Source organism: Oncorhynchus nerka, linkage group LG4 (assembly GCF_034236695.1).
Source record: "Oncorhynchus nerka isolate Pitt River linkage group LG4, Oner_Uvic_2.0, whole genome shotgun sequence".
NCBI classification, from domain to species: Eukaryota; Metazoa; Chordata; class Actinopteri; order Salmoniformes; family Salmonidae; genus Oncorhynchus; species Oncorhynchus nerka.
Genome location: NC_088399.1, coordinates 81,867,910 through 81,887,621, shown reverse-complemented (window position 1 = coordinate 81,887,621; position 19,712 = coordinate 81,867,910). Strand labels below are relative to the sequence as shown.

The window sequence follows — 19,712 nt, the reverse complement described above, 5'->3', positions numbered from 1 at the left end:
TGGGTTACATAGTGTCTACTGTCCAGTCACTAGCGAAGAGAGACTTGCCTGTTCCAAAGTGCAAAGGCTGTTTTGGATAGGTATTTCATAACAGTTTGTGAGTGAAGGAAGGGATTGCTAGTTAGTATCACTATCCACAAGTCAGAGACTGTCAGGTATTTGTTGTGTACGTAGGTGAGGAAACGGGTTGCCAGATTGTGAGTGTTTGTTGACTTTTTTTTATTCCTGGACAGAGGCAGCATTTCGGAAAAGAGAAGTGAGTCATTGTACTGTACCACATGGTTTACGGGACATACGGGGAGAGAGGGAGAGAGAGAGAAATGGAGTGGAGAGAGGAAGAGGCAAGAAGAGAGAGAAATCAAATACTTTGCTGCTTCAGAATATTAATGAATTACAACGTAAAATAGGAGATAAAAAAACCTTCCTCTACCCTCTATGCTAGAGAAAGACGAACTATGCTACCTTTTATAATACTGTGTAGTGTAAGTACATTGAAGATGCATTTGCAAGTGGAACAGTATTGGAGTGTTACTGTAGTAATTGTATCTATTCTTATGCAAGTCATATTCAGGGATTATAAAGTATTTATGCCATCCCCCCACCCACGTCAGAGTGACATAGTGGAATGTATCCTTTGATCTGATGCACATATACTTATGCAAACACACACACACACACACACACACACACACTGAGGTTCAGTGAACTCTGTGAACAAACTCCTCTGGGGTACAAAAACATATTGGCTTGACCCAGAGGGAGAAGGTCAACCCAGAGATTAAGTTAACAGAAATCTGCCACAGTTATCTCTTTCATAGTCAGTACTGCTTACAGTTGAAGTCGGAAGTTTACATACACTTCAGTCAAATACATTTAAACTCAGTTTTTCACAATTTCTGATATTTTATCCTAGTAAAAATTCCCTGTCTTAGGTCAGTTAGGATCACCACTTTATTTTAAGAATGTGAAATGTCAATATAATAGTAGAGAGTGATTTATTTCAGCTTTTATTTATTTCATCACATTCCCAGTGGGTCAGAAGTTTACATACACTCAATTAGCATTTGGTAGCCTTGCCTTCAAATTGTTTATCTTGGGTCAAACATTTTGGGTAGCTTTCCACAAGCTTCCCACAATGACTTGGGTGAATTTTGGCCCATTCCTCCTGACAGAGCATGTGATCAAGGCCTCCTTGATCGCACACGCTTTTTCAGTTCTGTCCACAGATTGTCTTTAGAATTGAGGTCAGGGCTTTGAGATGGCCACTCCAATACCTTGACTTTGTTGTCCTTTAGCCATTTTGCCACAACTTTGTAAATATGCTTGGGGTCATTGTCCATTTGGAAGACCCATTTGCGACCAAGCTTTAACTTCCTGATGGATGTCTTGAGATGTTGCTTCAATATATCCACATCATTTTCCATTCTCATGATGCCATCTATTTTGTGTAGTGCACCAGTCCCTCCTCCAGCAAAGCACCCCCACATCATGATGCTGCCACCCCCGTGCTTCACGATTGGGATGGTGTTCTTTGGCTTGCAAGCCTCCTCCTTTTTCCTCCAAACATAACGATGGTCATTATGGCCAAACAGTTCTATTTTGTTTCATCAGACCAGAGGACATTTCTCCAAAAAGTTTGATCTTTGTCCCCATGTGCAGTTGCAAACCGTAGTCTGGCTTTTTATGCATTTTTGGAGCAGTGGCTTCTTCCTTGCTGAGCGGCCTTTCAAGTTATGTCGATATTGGACTCGTTTTACTGTGGACATAGATACTTTTGTACCTGTTTCCTCCAGCATCTTCACTGTTGTTCTGCGATTGATTTGCACTTTTCACACCAAAGTACGTTCATCACCAGGAGACAGAACGCGTCTACTTCCTGAGCGGTATGACGGCTGCGTGGTCCCATGGTGTAAACAATTGTAGGAAAAATTACTTGTGTCATGCTTGTGTCAAAGTAGATGTCCTAACCGACTTGCCAAAACTATAGTTTGTTAACAAGGAATTTGTGGAGTGGTTGAAAAGCGAGTTTTAATGACTAACTTAAGTGTATGTAAACTTCAGACTTCAACTGTATTTACACTAAGTAGATCCAAAGCACACAAACGTCTGTCTAAATGTCTTTGTGACATATGACAGAGAAACGTAGGTTCTTCTTGTTCAGTCACGCTGCCTTGGAGACACATCCCAACACACACAAACAGACACAAACACACACACAAACACACACACACACACACAGACACAAACACACACACACACACACACACACACACACACACATAACAACAGAGACACACACACACACACACATAACAACAGAGACACACACACACACACACACACACACACACACACACACACACACATAACAACAGAGACACACACACACACACACACACACACACACACACACACACACACACACACACACACACACACACACACACACACAACAACAGAGACACACACACACACACACACACAAACAGACACAAACACACACACACACACACACATAACAACAGAGACACACACACACACACACACACACACACAGAGACACACATCCCAACAGTTATGTGTTCCTTTAGGGCGAACTTGCAAGTGGGTGTGGAGTCACACTTTTATGTGGGGAATGTGGGTAGCTACATGTGATAGCTTTTGGTGGCCCAGGATTTGCATGCTGTACGTCTGCCTGTCTGTATGTCTGTCTGTCTGACCGTCTGTCTGTCTGTATGTCTGTCTGTCTGTCTGTCTGACCGTCTGTCTGTGCAACGGCGCGTGTGCGTGCTTACGTTTGTGGTCTTTGTATTGGAGTCATGGACAGTATAATTTGTGTGTGTTTGTGTCAATAGGAGAGCTTGAAAGGGGGATTATGTCTCTGTGTGGGGGGGTTAACTGTAATCAAGGGGATGGTTTAATGGTTGTTTTTGTGGGTGTGGGTGGGTGTAATTGATAGTCTGGTTTGGAACTATGTGTTTTGTTGGTAGACTATGAGTTAGACTATGAGTTAGACTATGAGTTCGACTATGAGTTAGACTATGAGTTAGACTATGAGTTAGAGATTTAGAGATGGAGTTAGCGATATAGATGGAGTTGGAGATATACAGTTAGAGATATACAAACACAAACACACCCCACAGAGCCCCAGGACAGCAGCACAATTAGACCCAACCAAATCATGAGAAAACAAAAAGATAATTACTTGACACATTGGAAAGATTTAACAAAAAAACAGAGCAAACTAGAATGCTATTTGGCCCTAAACAGAGAGTAAACAGTGGCAGAATACCTGACCACTGTGACTGACCCAAACCTAAGGAAAGCCTTGACTATGTACAGACTCAGTGAGCATAGCCTTGCTATTGAGAAAGGCCGCCGTAGGCAGACACAAGAAAAGGGCAACCAGTGAAGAACAAACACCATTGTAAATACAACCCATATTTATGCTTATTTATTTTCCCTTGTGTACCCTTAACCATTTGTACATCGTTGCAACACTGTATATATATGTAATATGACATTTGTAATGTCTTTATTGTTTTGAAACTTCTGTTTGTGTAATGTTTACTGTAAATTTGTATTGTTTATTTCACTTTTGTATATTATCTTCCTCACTTGCTTTGGCAATGTTAACACGTTTCCCCATGCCAATAAAGCCCCTTGAATTGAATTGATATAGAGATGGAGTTAGAGATAGATATGGAGTTAGAGATATAGAGTTAAGAGTTAGAGATAGAGATGGAGTTAGAGATAAATATAGAGTTAGAGATAAATATAGAGTTAGAGATGGAGTTAGAGATAGAAATGGAGTTAGGGATAGAGATGGAGTTAGAGATAAATATAGAGTTAGAGATGGAGTTGGAGATAGAGATGAGTTAGAGATATAGAATTAGAGATGGAGTTAGAGATATAGATGGAGTTAGAGATAGAGTTAAGAGTTAGAGATAAATATAGAGATAGAGATAGAGATGGAGTTAGAGATGGAGTTAGAGATGGAGTTAGGGATATAGAGTTAAGCGTTAGAGATAAATATAGAGATGGAGATAGAGATAGAGTTAGAGAGGGAGATGGAGTTAGAGATAAATATAGAGTTAGATATGAGGTTAGAGATGGAGTTTGAGATAGAGATGGAGTTAGGGATAGAGATGGAGTTTGAGATAGAGATGGAGTTAGAGATATAGTTTGGAGTTAGAGATAAATATAGAGTTAGAGATGGAGTTAGAGATGGAGATGGAGTTAGGGATAGAGATGGAGTTAGGGATAGATATGGAGTTAGGGATAGAGATGGAGTTAGGGATAGAGATGGAGTTTGAGATAGAGATGGAGTTAGAGATATAGAGTTTGGAGTTAGAGATAAATATAGAGTTGAGATGGAGATTAGTGATAGAGATGGAGTTAGGGATAGAGATGGAGTTAGGGATAGAGATGGAGTTAGAGATGGAGATGAGTTAGAGATTGAGATATAGCGTTAGAGATATCGAGAGAGAGAGAGAGAGTGCGAGTGTGTTTTTATACACTCTGTTTAGTGTTTATACTCTGTATGGGTCTGCGTGCTGTACATGTGTGGACATGATTTGGAGTTGTTTTTATGGGCATTCTGTTATCATAAAACCATGGTGAAAAGTCTACTCCAAAGATGTTTTCAGTTGTCCCCTTATTAACATTCCATGACTCACACAAGGCCTGTAACATCAATACATAAAGCATGTTTTTGTGGGTGTGGTTTCTAGGCAAAACTGTAGTATTGTCACTTTCTTAGTCAGCTGTTTCTGACCTTGGCACCTCCGCCTGATCACATAGGCTTATGACCCTTTCTCACCCCAGTGTGTGTGAATGACTGTATATCTTTTTCATATGCATGATCTAACGAAAAGTTATATGCCTGTATGTAGAGGTAACTGCCAAAATAACACCAACATAAAGTGTCTTAATAGGGTGTTGGGCACCACGAGCCAGAACAGCTTTAATGCTCCTTGGCGTAGATTCTACAAGTGTCTGGAACTCTACTGGGGATGCGACACCATTCTTCTAAGAGAAATTCCATAATTTGGTGTTTTGTTGATGGAAAATGCTGCCTCACATCGCTCCAGAATCTCCCGTTTGTGTTCAATTGGGTTGAGATCTGGTGACTGAGACACACTGTAACAACTGTTTGAAGAAGAGGACCAAGGTACAGCGTGGTACATGTTTATGATTTTTTTAAATTTAAATTTTATTTTACCCAGTTTTCTCCCCAATTTCGTGGTATCCAATTGTTTTTTTAGTAGCTACTATCTTGTCTCATTGCTACAACTCCCGTACGGACTCGGGGGAGACGAAGGTTGAAAGTCATGCTTCCTCCGATACACAACCCAACCACTGCTTCTTAACACAGCGCACATCCGACCCGGAAGCCAGCCGCACCAATGTGTCGGAGGAAACACTGTGCACCTGGCAACCTTGGTTAGCGCGCACTGTGCCCGGCCCGCCACAGGAGTCGCTGGTGCGCGATGAGACAAGGACATCCCTACCGGCCAACCCCTCCCTAACCCGGGCGACGCTAGGCCAATTGTGCGTCGCCCCACGGACCTCCCGGTCACGGCCGGTTACGACAGAGCCTGGGCGCGAACCCAGAGTCTCTGATGGCACAGCTGGCGCTGCAGTACAGCGCCCTTAACCACTGCGCCACCCGGGAGGCCGTGTTCATGATTTTTAATCAAACTGAACACTTGAACAAAAAATAACAAAGCGGCACAAACGAAACAGTTCTGTCTGGTGCAAACACAAAACAGAAAATAACTACCCACAAAACACAGGTGGGAAAAGGCTACCTAAGTATGGTTCTCAACCGGCCAAACACACAGAAATAGGAAACATAGAACACAAAACATAGAATGCCCACCCTAACTCACGCCCTGACCAAACCAAAATAGAGACATAAAAAGGATCTTTAAGGTCAGTGCGTGACCCCCCCCCCCCCCAAAGGTGCGGACTCCGACCGCGAAACCTAAACTTATAGGGGGGGTCAGAGGGTAGGCATCTATCCGCGGTGGCGGCTCTGGTGCGGGACGTGGACTCCGCTCCACCTTAGGCTTGGCCCCGCCTCTGGAGCGGGGACCCTCGCCGCTGACCTCGCGCTGACCCCGGACAGGAGGGCGACTCTGCCAGTGCCGGACAGGAGGGCGAGACGGTAGAAGGAGAGAGAGACGGGTAGAAGGAGAGAGAGACGCGTAGAAGGAGAGAGAGACGGTAGAAGGAGAGAGAGACGGGTAGAAGGAGAGAGACGGGTAGAAGGAGAGAGACGGGTAGAAGGAGAGAGAGACGGGTAGAAGGAGAGAGACGGGTAGAAGGAGAGAGAGACGGTAGAAGGAGAGAGAGACGGGTAGAAGGAGAGAGAGACGGGTAGAAGGAGAGAGAGACGGTAGAAGGAGAGAGAGACGGGTAGAAGGAGAGAGAGACGGGTAGAAGGAGAGAGAGACGGTAGAAGGAGAGAGAGACGGGTAGAAGGAGAGAGAGACGGGTAGAAGGAGAGAGAGACGGTAGAAGGAGAGAGAGACGGGTAGAAGGAGAGAGAGACGGGTAGAAGGAGAGAGAGACGGGTAGAAGGAGAGAGAGACGGGTAGAAGGAGAGAGAGGCGGGTAGAAGGAGAGAGAAATGGGTAGAAGGAGAGAGAGGCGGTAGAAGGAGAGAGAGACGGGTAGAAGGAGAGAGAGACGGTAGAAGGAGAGAGAGAGTGGAGGAGAAAATGTGAGGGTGTCATTTTCTTCATGGCTTTACATATGAATATGCACACACACACACACACACACACACACACACACACACACACACACACACACACACACACACTCCACCTCCATATCTACAGTAACTAACACCTCTCCCCTCCCCTCTCTCTTTCCCTTTCTCTCTCCACCACTCTCTCCCTCTCCCTCCCCTCTCTCTTTCCCCTCTCTCCACTACTCTCTCCCTCTCCCCGCTCTCTCCCCCCTCCCCCCACAGCGATGCAGCAGGTGTTGGATAACCTGGGGGAGCTGCCCACCTCCACGGGGGCCAAAGACATCGACCTCATCTTCCTCAGAGGAATCATGGAGAGTCCCATTGTACGGTCACTCTCCAAGGTAGCAGATACACATAGGGGAAGAACACACAGAGACTGACTCCCACACAGAGACTGACTCCCACACAGAGACTGACTCCCACACAGAGACTGACTCACACACTGAGACTGACTCACACACTGAGACTGACTCACACACTGAGACTGACTCACACACGGAGACTGACTCACACACTGAGACTGACTCACACACTGAGACTGACTCACACACGGAGACTGACTCACACACTGAGAATGACTCACACACCGAGAATGACTCCCACACAGAGACTGACTCCCACACAGAGACTGACTCACACACTGAGACTGACTCACACACAGAGACTGACTCCCACACAGAGACTGACTCCCACACAGAGACTGACTCACACACTGAGACTGACTCACACACTGAGACTGACTCACACACGGAGACTGACTCACACACGGAGACTGACTCACACACTGAGACTGACTCACACACTGAGACTGACTCACACACGGAGACTGACTCACACACTGAGAATGACTCACACACCGAGAATGACTCACACACCGAGAATGACTCACACACCGAGAATGACTCCCAAACTGAGAATGACTCCCACACTGAGACTGACTCCCACACTGAGACTGACTCACACACTGAGAATGACTCACACACTGAGACTGACTCACACACTGAGACTGACTCCCACACTGAGACTGACTCACACATTGCGACTGACTCACACACTGAGACTGACTCACACACTGAGACTGACTCACACACTAAGACTGACTCACACACTGAGAATGACTCACACTGAGAATGACTCCCACACTGAGACTGACTCCCACACTGAAAATGACTCACACACTGAGACTGACTCCCACACTGAGAATGACTCCCACACTGAGACTGACTCCCACACTGAGAATGACTCCCACACTGAGAATGACTCCCACACTGAGACTGACTCCCACACTGAGACTGACTCCCACACCGAGACTGACTCACACACTGAGAATGACTCACACACTGAGACTGACTCCCACACTGAGACTGACTCCCACACTGAGAATGACTCACACACTGACCACAGGTTGGCAGGCAGCAGCGTGCTCCTCGCTAAGGTAGTAATCTATCAGTGTACTCATACATAACAGCCCCCCCACCCCCCTCAGGTACCCTGATGGTCCCAATAATATACACACACACAAGCTCACTCTAACCCATATACGTGCACTGATTTGACATATTCATATTCAACCCTTGGTGAGGTCTGTTAGTCACTGCTAGACAAGAGGATGACAGGAGGATGTGCCAGCAGCTCTCCCAGTGCCTTCACAGACTGATACTCTGACCACTGGGGTGATGTCCTGCCCTGAATTAGTCAGCATTGGCTTGCCGCCATAATGGTCATTCTGGGCAAGTGGGAGAGTCTTTGTCACGCCACTGACAGACAAAGAGAGAGAAAGAGAGAGGGGGGAGAGAGCGAAAAGATTGAGAGATGTGTTTGACTTCCTCATCACAATACAACCACAGAACCCTCACTCAACAACTCAACTTACTGACACCAGTGCCACAAAAGGAAGTATAACACAAGTTCACACAATGGCAAGGGAACGCAACCACACACAATGGCTATCTACCAGTGTACAAATTCCTCCCATGTCTGTACAGTATGTGACCCCATAACCTTTCACCTCTGACCCCTGCAGGCCCACGAGCGATTGGAGGACTTGAGGCTGGAGGCGGTGCAGGACAACAATATAGAGCTGGTCACAGACATCTTGGGTGACATCACCGCCCTCAGCGTCCGTGATGACAGCGCAGCGGAACTCTCCCGAATCCTCCAGGAGCCCCACTTCCAGGTCCGTAACCCAGTCACTAAGGTTAAAGGTTATAGTTGATGCTAATGGCCTACATTCTGAACTGACCCCATAACCTTTATACCTTGGTTCTTCTTGTTAATCTGAAAGCATGGGCTATGAGTAATATGGATATACGCTGAGTGTTCAAAACATTAAGAACACCTTCCTAGTATTGAGTTGTACCCCACTCTATTTGTCGGGTGCATGGACTCTACAAGGTGTTGAAAACATTCCACAGGGATGCTGGCCTTTGTTGACTCCAATGCTTCCGACAGTTGTATCAAGTTGGCTGGATGTCCAATGTCCGATTGGTTGGTGGACCATTCTTGATACACACAGGAAACTGTTGAGTGTGAAAAAAACAGCAGTTCTTTTTTTTAAAATTATTATTATTTATTTTTTTACCCCCTTTTTCTCCCCAATTTCGTGGTATCCAATTGTTAGTAGTCACTATGTTGTCTCATCGCTACAACTCCTGTACAGGCTCGGGAGAGAGGAAGTGTGCCCGTTTGGGGATCTGATAGTATTTCTGATTGGCTTAATGCACCACCACTCATGAGCTGTGGAGCTTCTCAAAGGAATGCTTTCTTCACCTCAAACAGCAAGCAAACAACCTCTGTTTTTACATCCATGGAGAATGACAATAGTTCCTCAATGTATTTTTAAATCTTTCCAGCTCTCTCTCTTTCGATAACCACTCAGCATGAAAGGGAAAAATGTCATTCTCTGATTCAGTGGAAATATCGTAAAACAGGCCTACCTGAGGACCTCGTATCCCTTGATCAAATAGCCTACAGCTGTGTCTGTCCCGAGCTCACTGCTACAGGAACCTCTGAGGACCCAGATTATTTTATACAATGCTGCATGTTTGCTAGCTCAAGCCTGACCCAATTTGGTAGTTGACACGTTTCAAGTTCATTGCAGACAGGCCATGCATAGCCAATGTGATTTATAGGATATTTATTTTGATCAGGAAATTCTTTAAGTATTATTTAGTCTTATTTTTTTTACCCCTTTTTCTTCCCAATTCCGTTGTATCCAATTGGTAGCTACAGTCTTGTCTCATCGCTGCAACTCCTGCACGGACTCGGGAGAGGTAAAGGTCGAGAGCCGTGCGTCCTCCGAAACGCAACCCAACCAAGCCACACTGCTTCTTGACACAAGGCCAATTTTGCACCGCCCCATGGGTCTCCTGGTCTCGGCCGGCTGTGACAGAGCCTGGACTCAAACCAGGATCTCTAGTGGCACAGCTAGCACTGTGATGCAGTGCCTTAGACCACTGCGCCACTCGGGAGGCCCATCAGGATATTTTCTACCTGCAGGCTGCAATGTTTGTTGGCTTTATGTAGGCTATTTTTACATAGTTGGCAATTCAAATAGAAGTTACTTTTTATGTTGGTATGATTTTATTTTAGATTTGGAGATAATTTTCATTAAGCACATGACAATGATTTTGAAATACGAAGATGTTTTGATAAATTAAATGAAACATTTCCATGAAAATGTGCATATGAAAATCACGGTCAGATAAATTGGCATTCCACATGAGAAAGGTTGCCAACTCCTCTCCAATTACCGGCAACTTCAGGAGAGTAACTGCAGAATCTGCGAAAGCCAGCAGTATCGAGAGGAGGATGGTCAGATTAAGGTTTTTTTCTTCTGGTTATCTAGATCTCTGGCTCCCTCTTGAGTCATTTGTATGTTATTTCATCAAATAGTAATCTTAAAGCATCAGACAAGCTCAATGCATATAGCTAATTTTATTTAAACACATAAGGTGTGTCTATATATGGAAAAATCACGTAAACAAATGTTGCCCAATTGATTGGTCGAAAGTACAGACGACTTTCGGCCAACTAAGATGTTTTTTGGTCTGGGACAGTCCTAACCCTTGGGCAAAAGATGTGCTGAACATTGTATGATGTTTTTCAATGTTGATGGTTCTATTTTAGTACAGAAACGATTCTATACATGTATTCATCTCAACTCCTGTTATGAAAGGATCAAAACCTCCCCTAGAATACTGACCTCCTACATCCATGGACCTATCAGAGGACTAACAGGGCTTTTCAGAGTATGGACCAATAGGATTTATATCTTTGAGTAGGGAATATCTTTGCTTCAATGCATGCATACTATCAGTTCAAAGATAAGACTTTGATGACCTACTGAGAGAGAAGCTGGAGCGCGAGAGAGAGACTGTGACAGGGAGATGGGGAAAGTGATTACTTGACAGTGAGCTTAAATCTGGAATCCTTAATCAGGGATGCAAACCCTTCGCTTTTCGGTGATATTCGCCATTTTGATCTCAATAGGCCATCCACGTGAATTGTGTAGATCCGAAGAAAAAAAAGTTTGTGGCTGGAAAGGGGGTCTGTTTCTCATATCGAAACCATTGACTGAGCACAGAATTCACCCCTACACGTTATATCCTCCTGATTCCTGCTTACAAGCAAAAACTCAAAACAGGAAGTACCAGTTACGCACGCAATACGTAAATGGTCCGATGAAGCGGATGCTAATCTATAGGACTGTTTCGCTATCACAGACTGGAATATGTTCTGGGATTCATCCGATGGCATTGAGGAGTTTACCATATCAGTCACCGGCTTCATTAATAAGTGCATCAACAACGTCGTCCCCACAGTACGTACAGTGCATTCGGAAAGTACTCAGCCCCTTCACGTTTTCCATATTTTGTTACGTTACAGCCTTAATCTAAAATGTATTAAATTGTATTTTTTTTCTCAGGAATCTACACATAATAACCCATAATGACAATGCCAAAAAAGATTTTCAATATTTTTGCAAATGTATATATAAAAAAAAAAATTGAAATATAATATTTACATAAGTATTCAGACCCTTTACTCAGTACTTTGTTGAAGAACCTTTGGCAGTGATTACAGTATTGAGTCTTCTTGGGTATGACACTACAAGCTTGGCACACCTGTATTTGGGTAGTTTCTCCCATTCTTCTCTGCAGATCCTCTCAAGCTCTGTCAGGTTGGATGGGGAGCGTCGCTGCACAAATAATTTCAGGCTGTTTGAAGGTGAACCTTCACCCCAGTCTGAGGTCCTGAGCTCTCTGGAGCAGGTTTTCATCAAGGTTCTTTGTACTTTGCTCTGTTCATCTTCCCCTAAATCCTGACTAGTCTCCCAGTCCCTGCCGCTGAAAAAGATAACCACAGCATGATGCTGCCACCACCATGCTTCACCGTAGGGATGATGCCAGGTTTCCTCCAGACATGACGATTGGCATTCAGGCCAAAGGGTTCAATCTTGGTTTCATCAGAGAATCTTGTTTCTCATGGTCTGAGAGTCCTTTAGGTGCCTTTTGACAAACTCGAAGTGGGCTGTCATGTGCCTTTTATTGAGGAGTGGCTTCCATTTGGCCACTCTACAATAAAGGCCTGACTTATGGACTGCTGCAAAGATGGTTGTCCTTCTGGAAGGTGACCTTGGGGTTCTTGGTCACCTCCCTGACCAAGGTCCTTCTCCCCTGATTGCTCAGTTTAGCCAGGCGGCCAGCTCTAGGAAGAGTCTTGGTGGTTCCAAACTTTTTACATTTAAGAATTATGGAGGCCACTGTGTTCTTGTGGACCTTCAATGCTGCAGAAATGTTTTGGTACTCTTCCCCCTCGACACAATCCTGTCTCGGAGCTCTACGGACCATTCCTTTGACGTCATGGCTTGGTTTTTAGCTCTGACATGCACTGTCAACTGTAGGACCTTATATAGACAGGTGGGTGCCTTTCCAAATCATGTCCAATTAATTGAATTATTATTATATATTTTATTTTATTTTATTCACCTTTATTTAACCAGGTAGGCCAATTGAGAACAAGTTCTCATTGACAACTGCCACCTGGCCAAGATAAAGCAAAGCAGTGCGACAAAAAACAACAACACAGAGTTACATGTGGGATAAACAAAAGTACAGTCAATAACACTATATAAACATCTATATACAGTGTGTGCAAATGGAGTAAGGAGGTAAGGCAATAAATGGCCCATAGTAGTGAAGTAATTACAATTTAGCAAATGAACACTGGAGTGATAGATGTGCAGATTATGATGTGCAAGTAGAAATACTGGTGTGCAAAAAAAGTCAATAAAAACAAAATGGGGATGAGGTAGGTAGTTGGATGGTGTCGCACTCTGATCATTATTTGCGTTGTTTGTTTCTATGTTTTGTTTGGTCAGGGTGTGATATGAGTGGGCATTCTATGTTGCATGTCTAGTTAGTCTGTTTCTATGTGTTTTGGCCTGATATGGTTCTCAATCAGTGGCAGGTGTTTGTCGTTGTCTCTGACTGGGAACCATATTTAGGTAGCCTGTTTTTTTTATTGTGGTTGGTGGGTTATTGTCTATGTGATGTTGCATGTCAGCACTCAGTTTCTATAGCGGTCACGTTCGTCTGGTTAGTTTGTTTTGTTTGTTTAGTGTACTTTGTGTTTTTTAGTCTATAATTAAAAGTATGTATTCACACCACGCTGCGCTTTGGTCTCAATACGACGATCGTGACAGATGGGCTATTTACAGATGGGCTGTGTACAGCTGCAGCGATCGGTAAGCTGCTCATATAGCTGATGCTTAAAGTTAGTGAGGGAGATATGTCTCCAACTTCAGTGATTTTTGCAATTCGTTCCAGTCATTGGCAGCAGAGAAATGGAAGGAACTGCGGCCAAAGTAGGTTTTGGCTTTGGGGATGACCAGTGAGATATACCTGCTGGAGAGCATGCGGGTGTTGGTGGGTGTTGCTATGGTGACCAGTGAGCAGAAATAAGGCGGAGCTTTACCTAGCAAAGACTAATAGATGACCTGGAGCCAGTGGGTTTGGTGACGAATATGTAGCGAGGACCAGTCAACGAAAGCATACAGGTCGCAGTGGTGGGTAGTATATGGTGCTTTGGTGACAAAAGCCACCAAAGCACCGAGTAGAGTGTTGGAGGCTATTTTATAAATGACATGTCGAAATAGGAAGCCGATTCTAGATTTAACTTTAGATTGGAGATGCTTAATGTGAATCTGGAAGGATAGTTTACAGTCTAACCAGACACCTAGGTATTTGTAGTTGTCCACATATTCTAAGCCAGAACCGTCCAGAGTAGAGGTCGACCGATTATGATTTTTCAACACCGATACCAATTATTGGAGGACCAAAAAATCCGATACTGATTAATCGGACGATTTAAAAAATAAAAATAAAGTTTTTATTTGTAATAATGACAATTACAACAATACTGAATTAACACTTATTTTAACTTAATATAAAGCATCAATAAAATCAATTTAGCTTCAAATAAATAATGAAACATGTTCAATTTGGTTTAAATAATGCAAAAACAAAGTGTTAGAGAAGAAAGTAAAATGTGCCATGTAAAAAAGCTAACGTTTAAGTTCCTTGCTCAGAACATGAGAATATATGAAAGTTGGTGGTTCCTTTTAACATGAGACTTAAATATTCCAAGGTAAGATGTTTTAGGTTGTAGTTAATATAGTATTTATAGGACTATTTCTCTCTATACATTTGTATTTCATATACATTTGACTATTGGATGTTCTTATAGGCACTATAGTATTGCCAGTGTAACAGTATAGCTTCCGTCCCCCTCCTCGCCCCTCCCTGGGCTCGAACCAGGACCACATCGACAACAGACACACTCAAAGCATCGTTACCCATCGCTCCACAAAAGCCACGGCCCTTGCAGCGCCAGGGGAATAACTACTCCAGATCTAAAAGCGAGTGACGTTTGAAACAGTATTAGCGCACACCCAGCTAACTAGCTAGCCATTTCACATTGGTTACACCAGCCATTAGGCTGATAGGCTTGAAGTCATAAACAGCGCTGTGCTTACGAGAGCTGCTGGCAAAACGCACAAAAGTGCTGTTTGAATGAATGATTACGGGCCTGCTGCTGCTCAGTCAGACTGCTCTACCAAATCATCAGACTTAATTATAACATAATAACACACAGAAATACGAGCCTTTGGTCATTAATATGATCGAATCCGGAAACTATCATTTTGAAAACAAAACGTTTATTTCAGTGAAATAAAATACCGAACGGTTTCGTATCTAACGGGTGGCATCCAAAAGTCAAAATATTCTTGTCACATTGCACAACCTTCAATGTATGTCATAATTACGTAAAATTCTGGCAAATTAGTTCGCAATGAGCCAGGCAGCCCAAACTGTTGCATATACCCAATGAATGCAAGGGAAATTACACAATTTCACCTGGTTAATATTGCCTGCTCAGCTGGATTAGTAGTTATAACTAGTGATTATGATTGATTGTTTTTTATAAGATAAGTTTAATGCTAGCTAGCAATTACGCCCTCCGACAAACCATCAAACAGGAAAAGCGTTAATACAGTACAAAGATCGAAGCCTACTACCTGGCTCTGACACTCGTCGGATGTGACAAACTATCACAGAGTACGACGGAAAAACCCAGCCACGAGCTGCCCAATGATGTGAGCCTACCAGACGAGCTAAATGCCTTCTCTGCTCGCTTTGATTCAAGCAAGACTGAACCAGGCATGAGAGCACCAGCTGTTCCGGACGACTGTGTGATCATACTCTCCATAGCCAGTGTGCGTAAGACATTTAAACATGGTTAACATTCACAAGGCCTGACATATTTCCATGATGCATACTCCGAGCATGCGCTGACCTCTATACCAGGCTGTGTCAGAGAAAGGTCCTAAAAATTGTCAACGACTCCAGGGTACCAAAGGACCCTGAACAGATTCTACCCCAAGCCATGAGACTGCTAAATAGTTAAGCCTGGTAGTTATTTAGTTAACTATTTAACTCTCTGAATTTACTCATTTTGCACTAACTTTTTCACACATACGCTTCTGCTACTGTTTATCAGTCACTTATTCCTAGTTATACTGTATGTACATATCTACCTCAATGACCTCGTACCCCTGCACATGGACTCGGTACTGGTACTCCCTGTATATAGCCATGTTATCTTTACTCATTGTGTATTTATTATTTTTCTATTATTTCTGTTATTTTCGTTAGGAAGGGCCCATAAGTAAGAATTTCACTGATAGTCTACCCCTACTGTTTACGAAGCATGTGATAAATAACATTTGATCTGATATCAAACAGAGTTCAGAGCGTGATGTCAGATATGTCATATCAGAATGAGTGCTTCATCCAATATCACGTGACAGCTGTGCTCAGCCAGCCGCGTCCCCTACTAGCCGTCACCTGCTTGTCTCCGCCAGTTATTTCAGCCGTGATGAGGAGCTGGGTGTGAAGACACTTATGAGTCTTCTGTTGTTGCCTTTGCTTCTGATTATTGGAGCAGCTAGCAGCCTGTTAGAACCAAGAGCACAGGGCAGTTTGACTTCGCTGTCACACAGCCTCTGAGGGAAGGGAAAATGGGATACCTAGTCAGTTGAAAACTGAATGCGTTCAACTGAAATGTCTTCATTTCATGTCTTAAGTCAACCCCTCTGAATCAGTGCCATAACAGAGCACAGTGACAGTCATGCTTGCACCTTTACATCGCTGAAAACTGCGTATCTTTTGCCCACAAAACATTCAAAAGTTATGCACCCTATTACCGGAGCTACCTTTCCTTTTTGTACCACAATTCATTTCATAAACCACTCGCAGGCCGCTAATCGGTGGTTAGATAGCAAACAACCTTGTTTAGTCATGTTACCTAGCTAGCTAACAACCTGGTAACTTGACCAATAGGCTATTGACAAATGTGGATGGCACGGGAAGAACAGAAAAGAGAGGCCTACTACTCAGTACCGTTATTCTTTGCCTGGTATCGCATCCTTAGTCAAATGTTGGTATTGTGACAACACAAGCACATATTTGGGCCCTCACCAGTTTGCATCCCTGTTAATAGTCAAATTGCCACGTCCGTTTGTGATATTACAACAACAAAGACTGGAAACAAGGGCCCCAGATTCTTTTTCCTCTGACATCATTGCATGTGTGATAGAACAGCAGCATATGTACTGCCATTTTTAACCTTGATGCTTCTCAGCTCTGCTTCATCAACAATAACAACCTGTTTCCCCTACTGTGGATTCCACTCATCCTACATGTACATATTACCTCAATTACCTCGACTAACCGGTGCCCCTGCACATTGACTCTGTACCGGTACCCCCTGTATATAGCCTCGCTATTGTTATTTTACTGCTGCTCTTTAATTATTTGTTACTTTTATTTCTTTCTTTTTTTCACTTATCAATTTTTTACTTAACACATTTTTCTAAGTATGCATTTCACTGTAAGTCTACACCTGTTGTATTCGGTGCATGTGACAAATGTTTCTCTTCTCTTCCCATTTCACTTCCTTATGTTTCTCATCCTTCCCTTCTGCTAATTCCCTTTCACTCACTCTTTCTCCATCTCTCTATCCCCCTCTCTCTCCATCCCCCTCTCTCTATATCTCTACACTTCTCTATCTCTACCGCTCTCTCCATCTTTCCATCCCCCTCTCTATCCATCTCTCAACTCCCTCTCTCTATCTCTCTCCATCCCCCTTTCTCCCCTCTCTCCATCTCTCCTTACCCCCTCTCCCCATCTCTCCATCCCTTTCTATCCCCCTCTCCCCCTCCCTCTCAGTCACTCCTTGAGGCCCACGACATGGTAGCATCTAAGTGCTATGAGGCCGTGCCTCCAGCGGAGCTGTTTAATGAGGAGCTGGGGAACAGTTCTCTGATGCAGGCCGATGCTGTACGCATGATCGGCATCCGCAAGAAGGCTGGAGAACCACTGGTGAGCGAATGTGAGAGTGAGTGAGTGTGTGTGTGAGAGTGAGTGTGTGAGAGATCGAGAGGGAGTGAGATGAAGAGTTTGTGTGTGTGTGTGCGTGTGGGCATTTCTGCATCTCTGGATCTCATGGATTTCATTGACCATCTATCTGCTCCTTCCCTCTCTCAGGGAGTGACGTTCAGAGTGGAGAAGGAGGAGCTGGTCATCGCTAGGATCCTCCACGGAGGAATGATTGACAGGCAGGGTCTGCTGCACGTGGGTGACATCATAAAGGAAGTGAATGGGCGGGACGTAGGGAACAACCCCACTGAGCTGCAGGAGATGCTGAAGGACTGCAGCGGAGGAATCACTCTGAAAATACTGCCTAGTTATAGAGATGCACCCGCCCCACCACAGGTACACACACACATGCTCATACAAACACAGCACATGCAGGGACACACACATGGACGTACACGTGTGCCCTCTCACACTCGAGCATTCATGCTCTCTCTCCTTCTCCCCCTCTCCCTCTCTCCCCCTCTTTCTCTCTCTCTCTCCCTCACCTCTCCTCTCTCTCTCTCTCTCCCCCCTCTTCCCCCCTCTCTCTTTCTCCCTCTCCCCTCTCCCCTCGCGCTCTCTCTCCCTCTTTTTCTCTTCCTCTCTCTCTCTCTCTCTCTCCCTATCCCCTCTCTCTCCCCCTCTCCCCTCGCTCTCTCTCACTCTTTTTCTCTTCCTCTCTCTCTCTCTCTCTTCTCTCTCTCTCTCTCTCTCTCTCTCTCTCTCCTTATCCCTCTCTCTCCCCCTCTCCCCTTGCGCTCTCTCTCACTCTTTTTCTCTTCCTCTCTCTCTCTCTCCATATCCCTCTCTCTCTCCATATCCCTCTCTCTCTCCCTATCCTATCCCTCTCCCTATCCCTCTCTCTCTCCCTATCCCTCTCTCTCTCCTTTTCTCTTCCCCTCTCTCTCTCTCTCTCTCTCCCTATCCCCCTCTCTCTCCTTATCCCCTCTCTCTCCCCCTCTCCCCTTGCGCTCTCTCTCACTCTTTTTCTCTTCCTCTCTCTCTCTCCATATCCCTCTCTCTCTCCATATCCCTCTCTCTCTCCATATCCCTCTCTCTCTCCATATCCCTCTCTCTCTCCCTATCCCTATCCCTCTCCCTATCCCTCTCTCTCTCCCTATCCCTCTCTCTCCCTTTTCTCTTCCCTCTCTCTCTCTCTCTCTCGCTATCCCTCTCTCTCCCTCTCCCTATCGCTCTCTCTCTCTCCCTATCCCCCTCTCTCCCTCTCCCTATCGCTCTCTCCTCCTCTCTCTCCCTATCCCTCTCTCTCTCCCTATCCCTCTCTCTCTCCTCCTCTCTCCCTCTTTTCTCTTCCTCTCTCTCTCCCTATCCCCCTCTCTCTTCCTCCTCTCTCCCTATCCCTCTCTCTCTTCCTATCCCTCTCTCTCTTCCTATCCCTCTCTCTCTTCCTATCCCTCTCTCTCTTCCTATCCCTCTCTCTCTTCCTATCCCTCTCTCTCTTCCTATCCCTCTCTCTCTTCCTATCCCTCTCTCTCTTCCTATCCCTCTCTCTCTCCCTATCCCTCTCTCTCTCCTCCTCTCTCTATCCCTCTCTCTCCTCCTCTCTCCCTCTTTTTTCTCTTCCTCTCTCTCTCTATCCCTCTCTCTCTCTCTCTCCCTATCCCCTCTCTCTCTCCCTATCCCCCTCTCTCTCTCCTCCTCTCTCCCTATCCCCCTCTCTCTTTCCCTATCCCTATCCCTCTCTCTCTCCCTATCCCTATCCCTCTCTCTCTCCCTATTTTTCTCTTCCTCTCTCTCTCTCTATCCCTCTCTCTCTCTCCTCCTCTCTCTCTCTCTCTCCCTATCCCCCCTCTCTCTCTCTCCCTATCCCCCTCTCCCCCTCTCCCCTTGCGCTCTCTCTCACTCTTTTTCTCTTCCTCTCTCTCTCTCTCCATATCCCTCTCTCTCTCCATATCCCTCTCTCTCTCCCTATCCCTCTCTCTCTCTCTCTCTCTCTCCCTATCCCC

General features: G+C 44.8%; 1 protein-coding gene across 4 annotated transcripts in view; it reads left to right on the top strand.

The window, feature by feature from the left end:
• The window catches only part of pals2b (protein associated with LIN7 2, MAGUK p55 family member b), an 87,598-nt gene that overhangs the window by 54,833 nt on the left and 13,053 nt on the right, over positions 1-19,712 (top strand). For 2 of the 4 annotated variants that reach the window (XM_065017928.1, XM_065017927.1), the window contains 4 exons: positions 6,986-7,104; positions 8,787-8,939; positions 17,557-17,709; positions 17,875-18,102. In XM_065017928.1, coding sequence (XP_064874000.1) covers positions 6,988-7,104; positions 8,787-8,939; positions 17,557-17,709; positions 17,875-18,102 — 651 coding nt within the window. In that variant the 5' untranslated portion in view covers positions 6,986-6,987. Of the gene's footprint in view, positions 1-6,985; positions 7,105-8,786; positions 8,940-13,286; positions 13,512-17,556; positions 17,710-17,874; positions 18,103-19,712 lie in introns of those variants that run through there. The other 2 variants (XM_065017929.1, XM_065017930.1) reach the window with 2 other exon arrangements.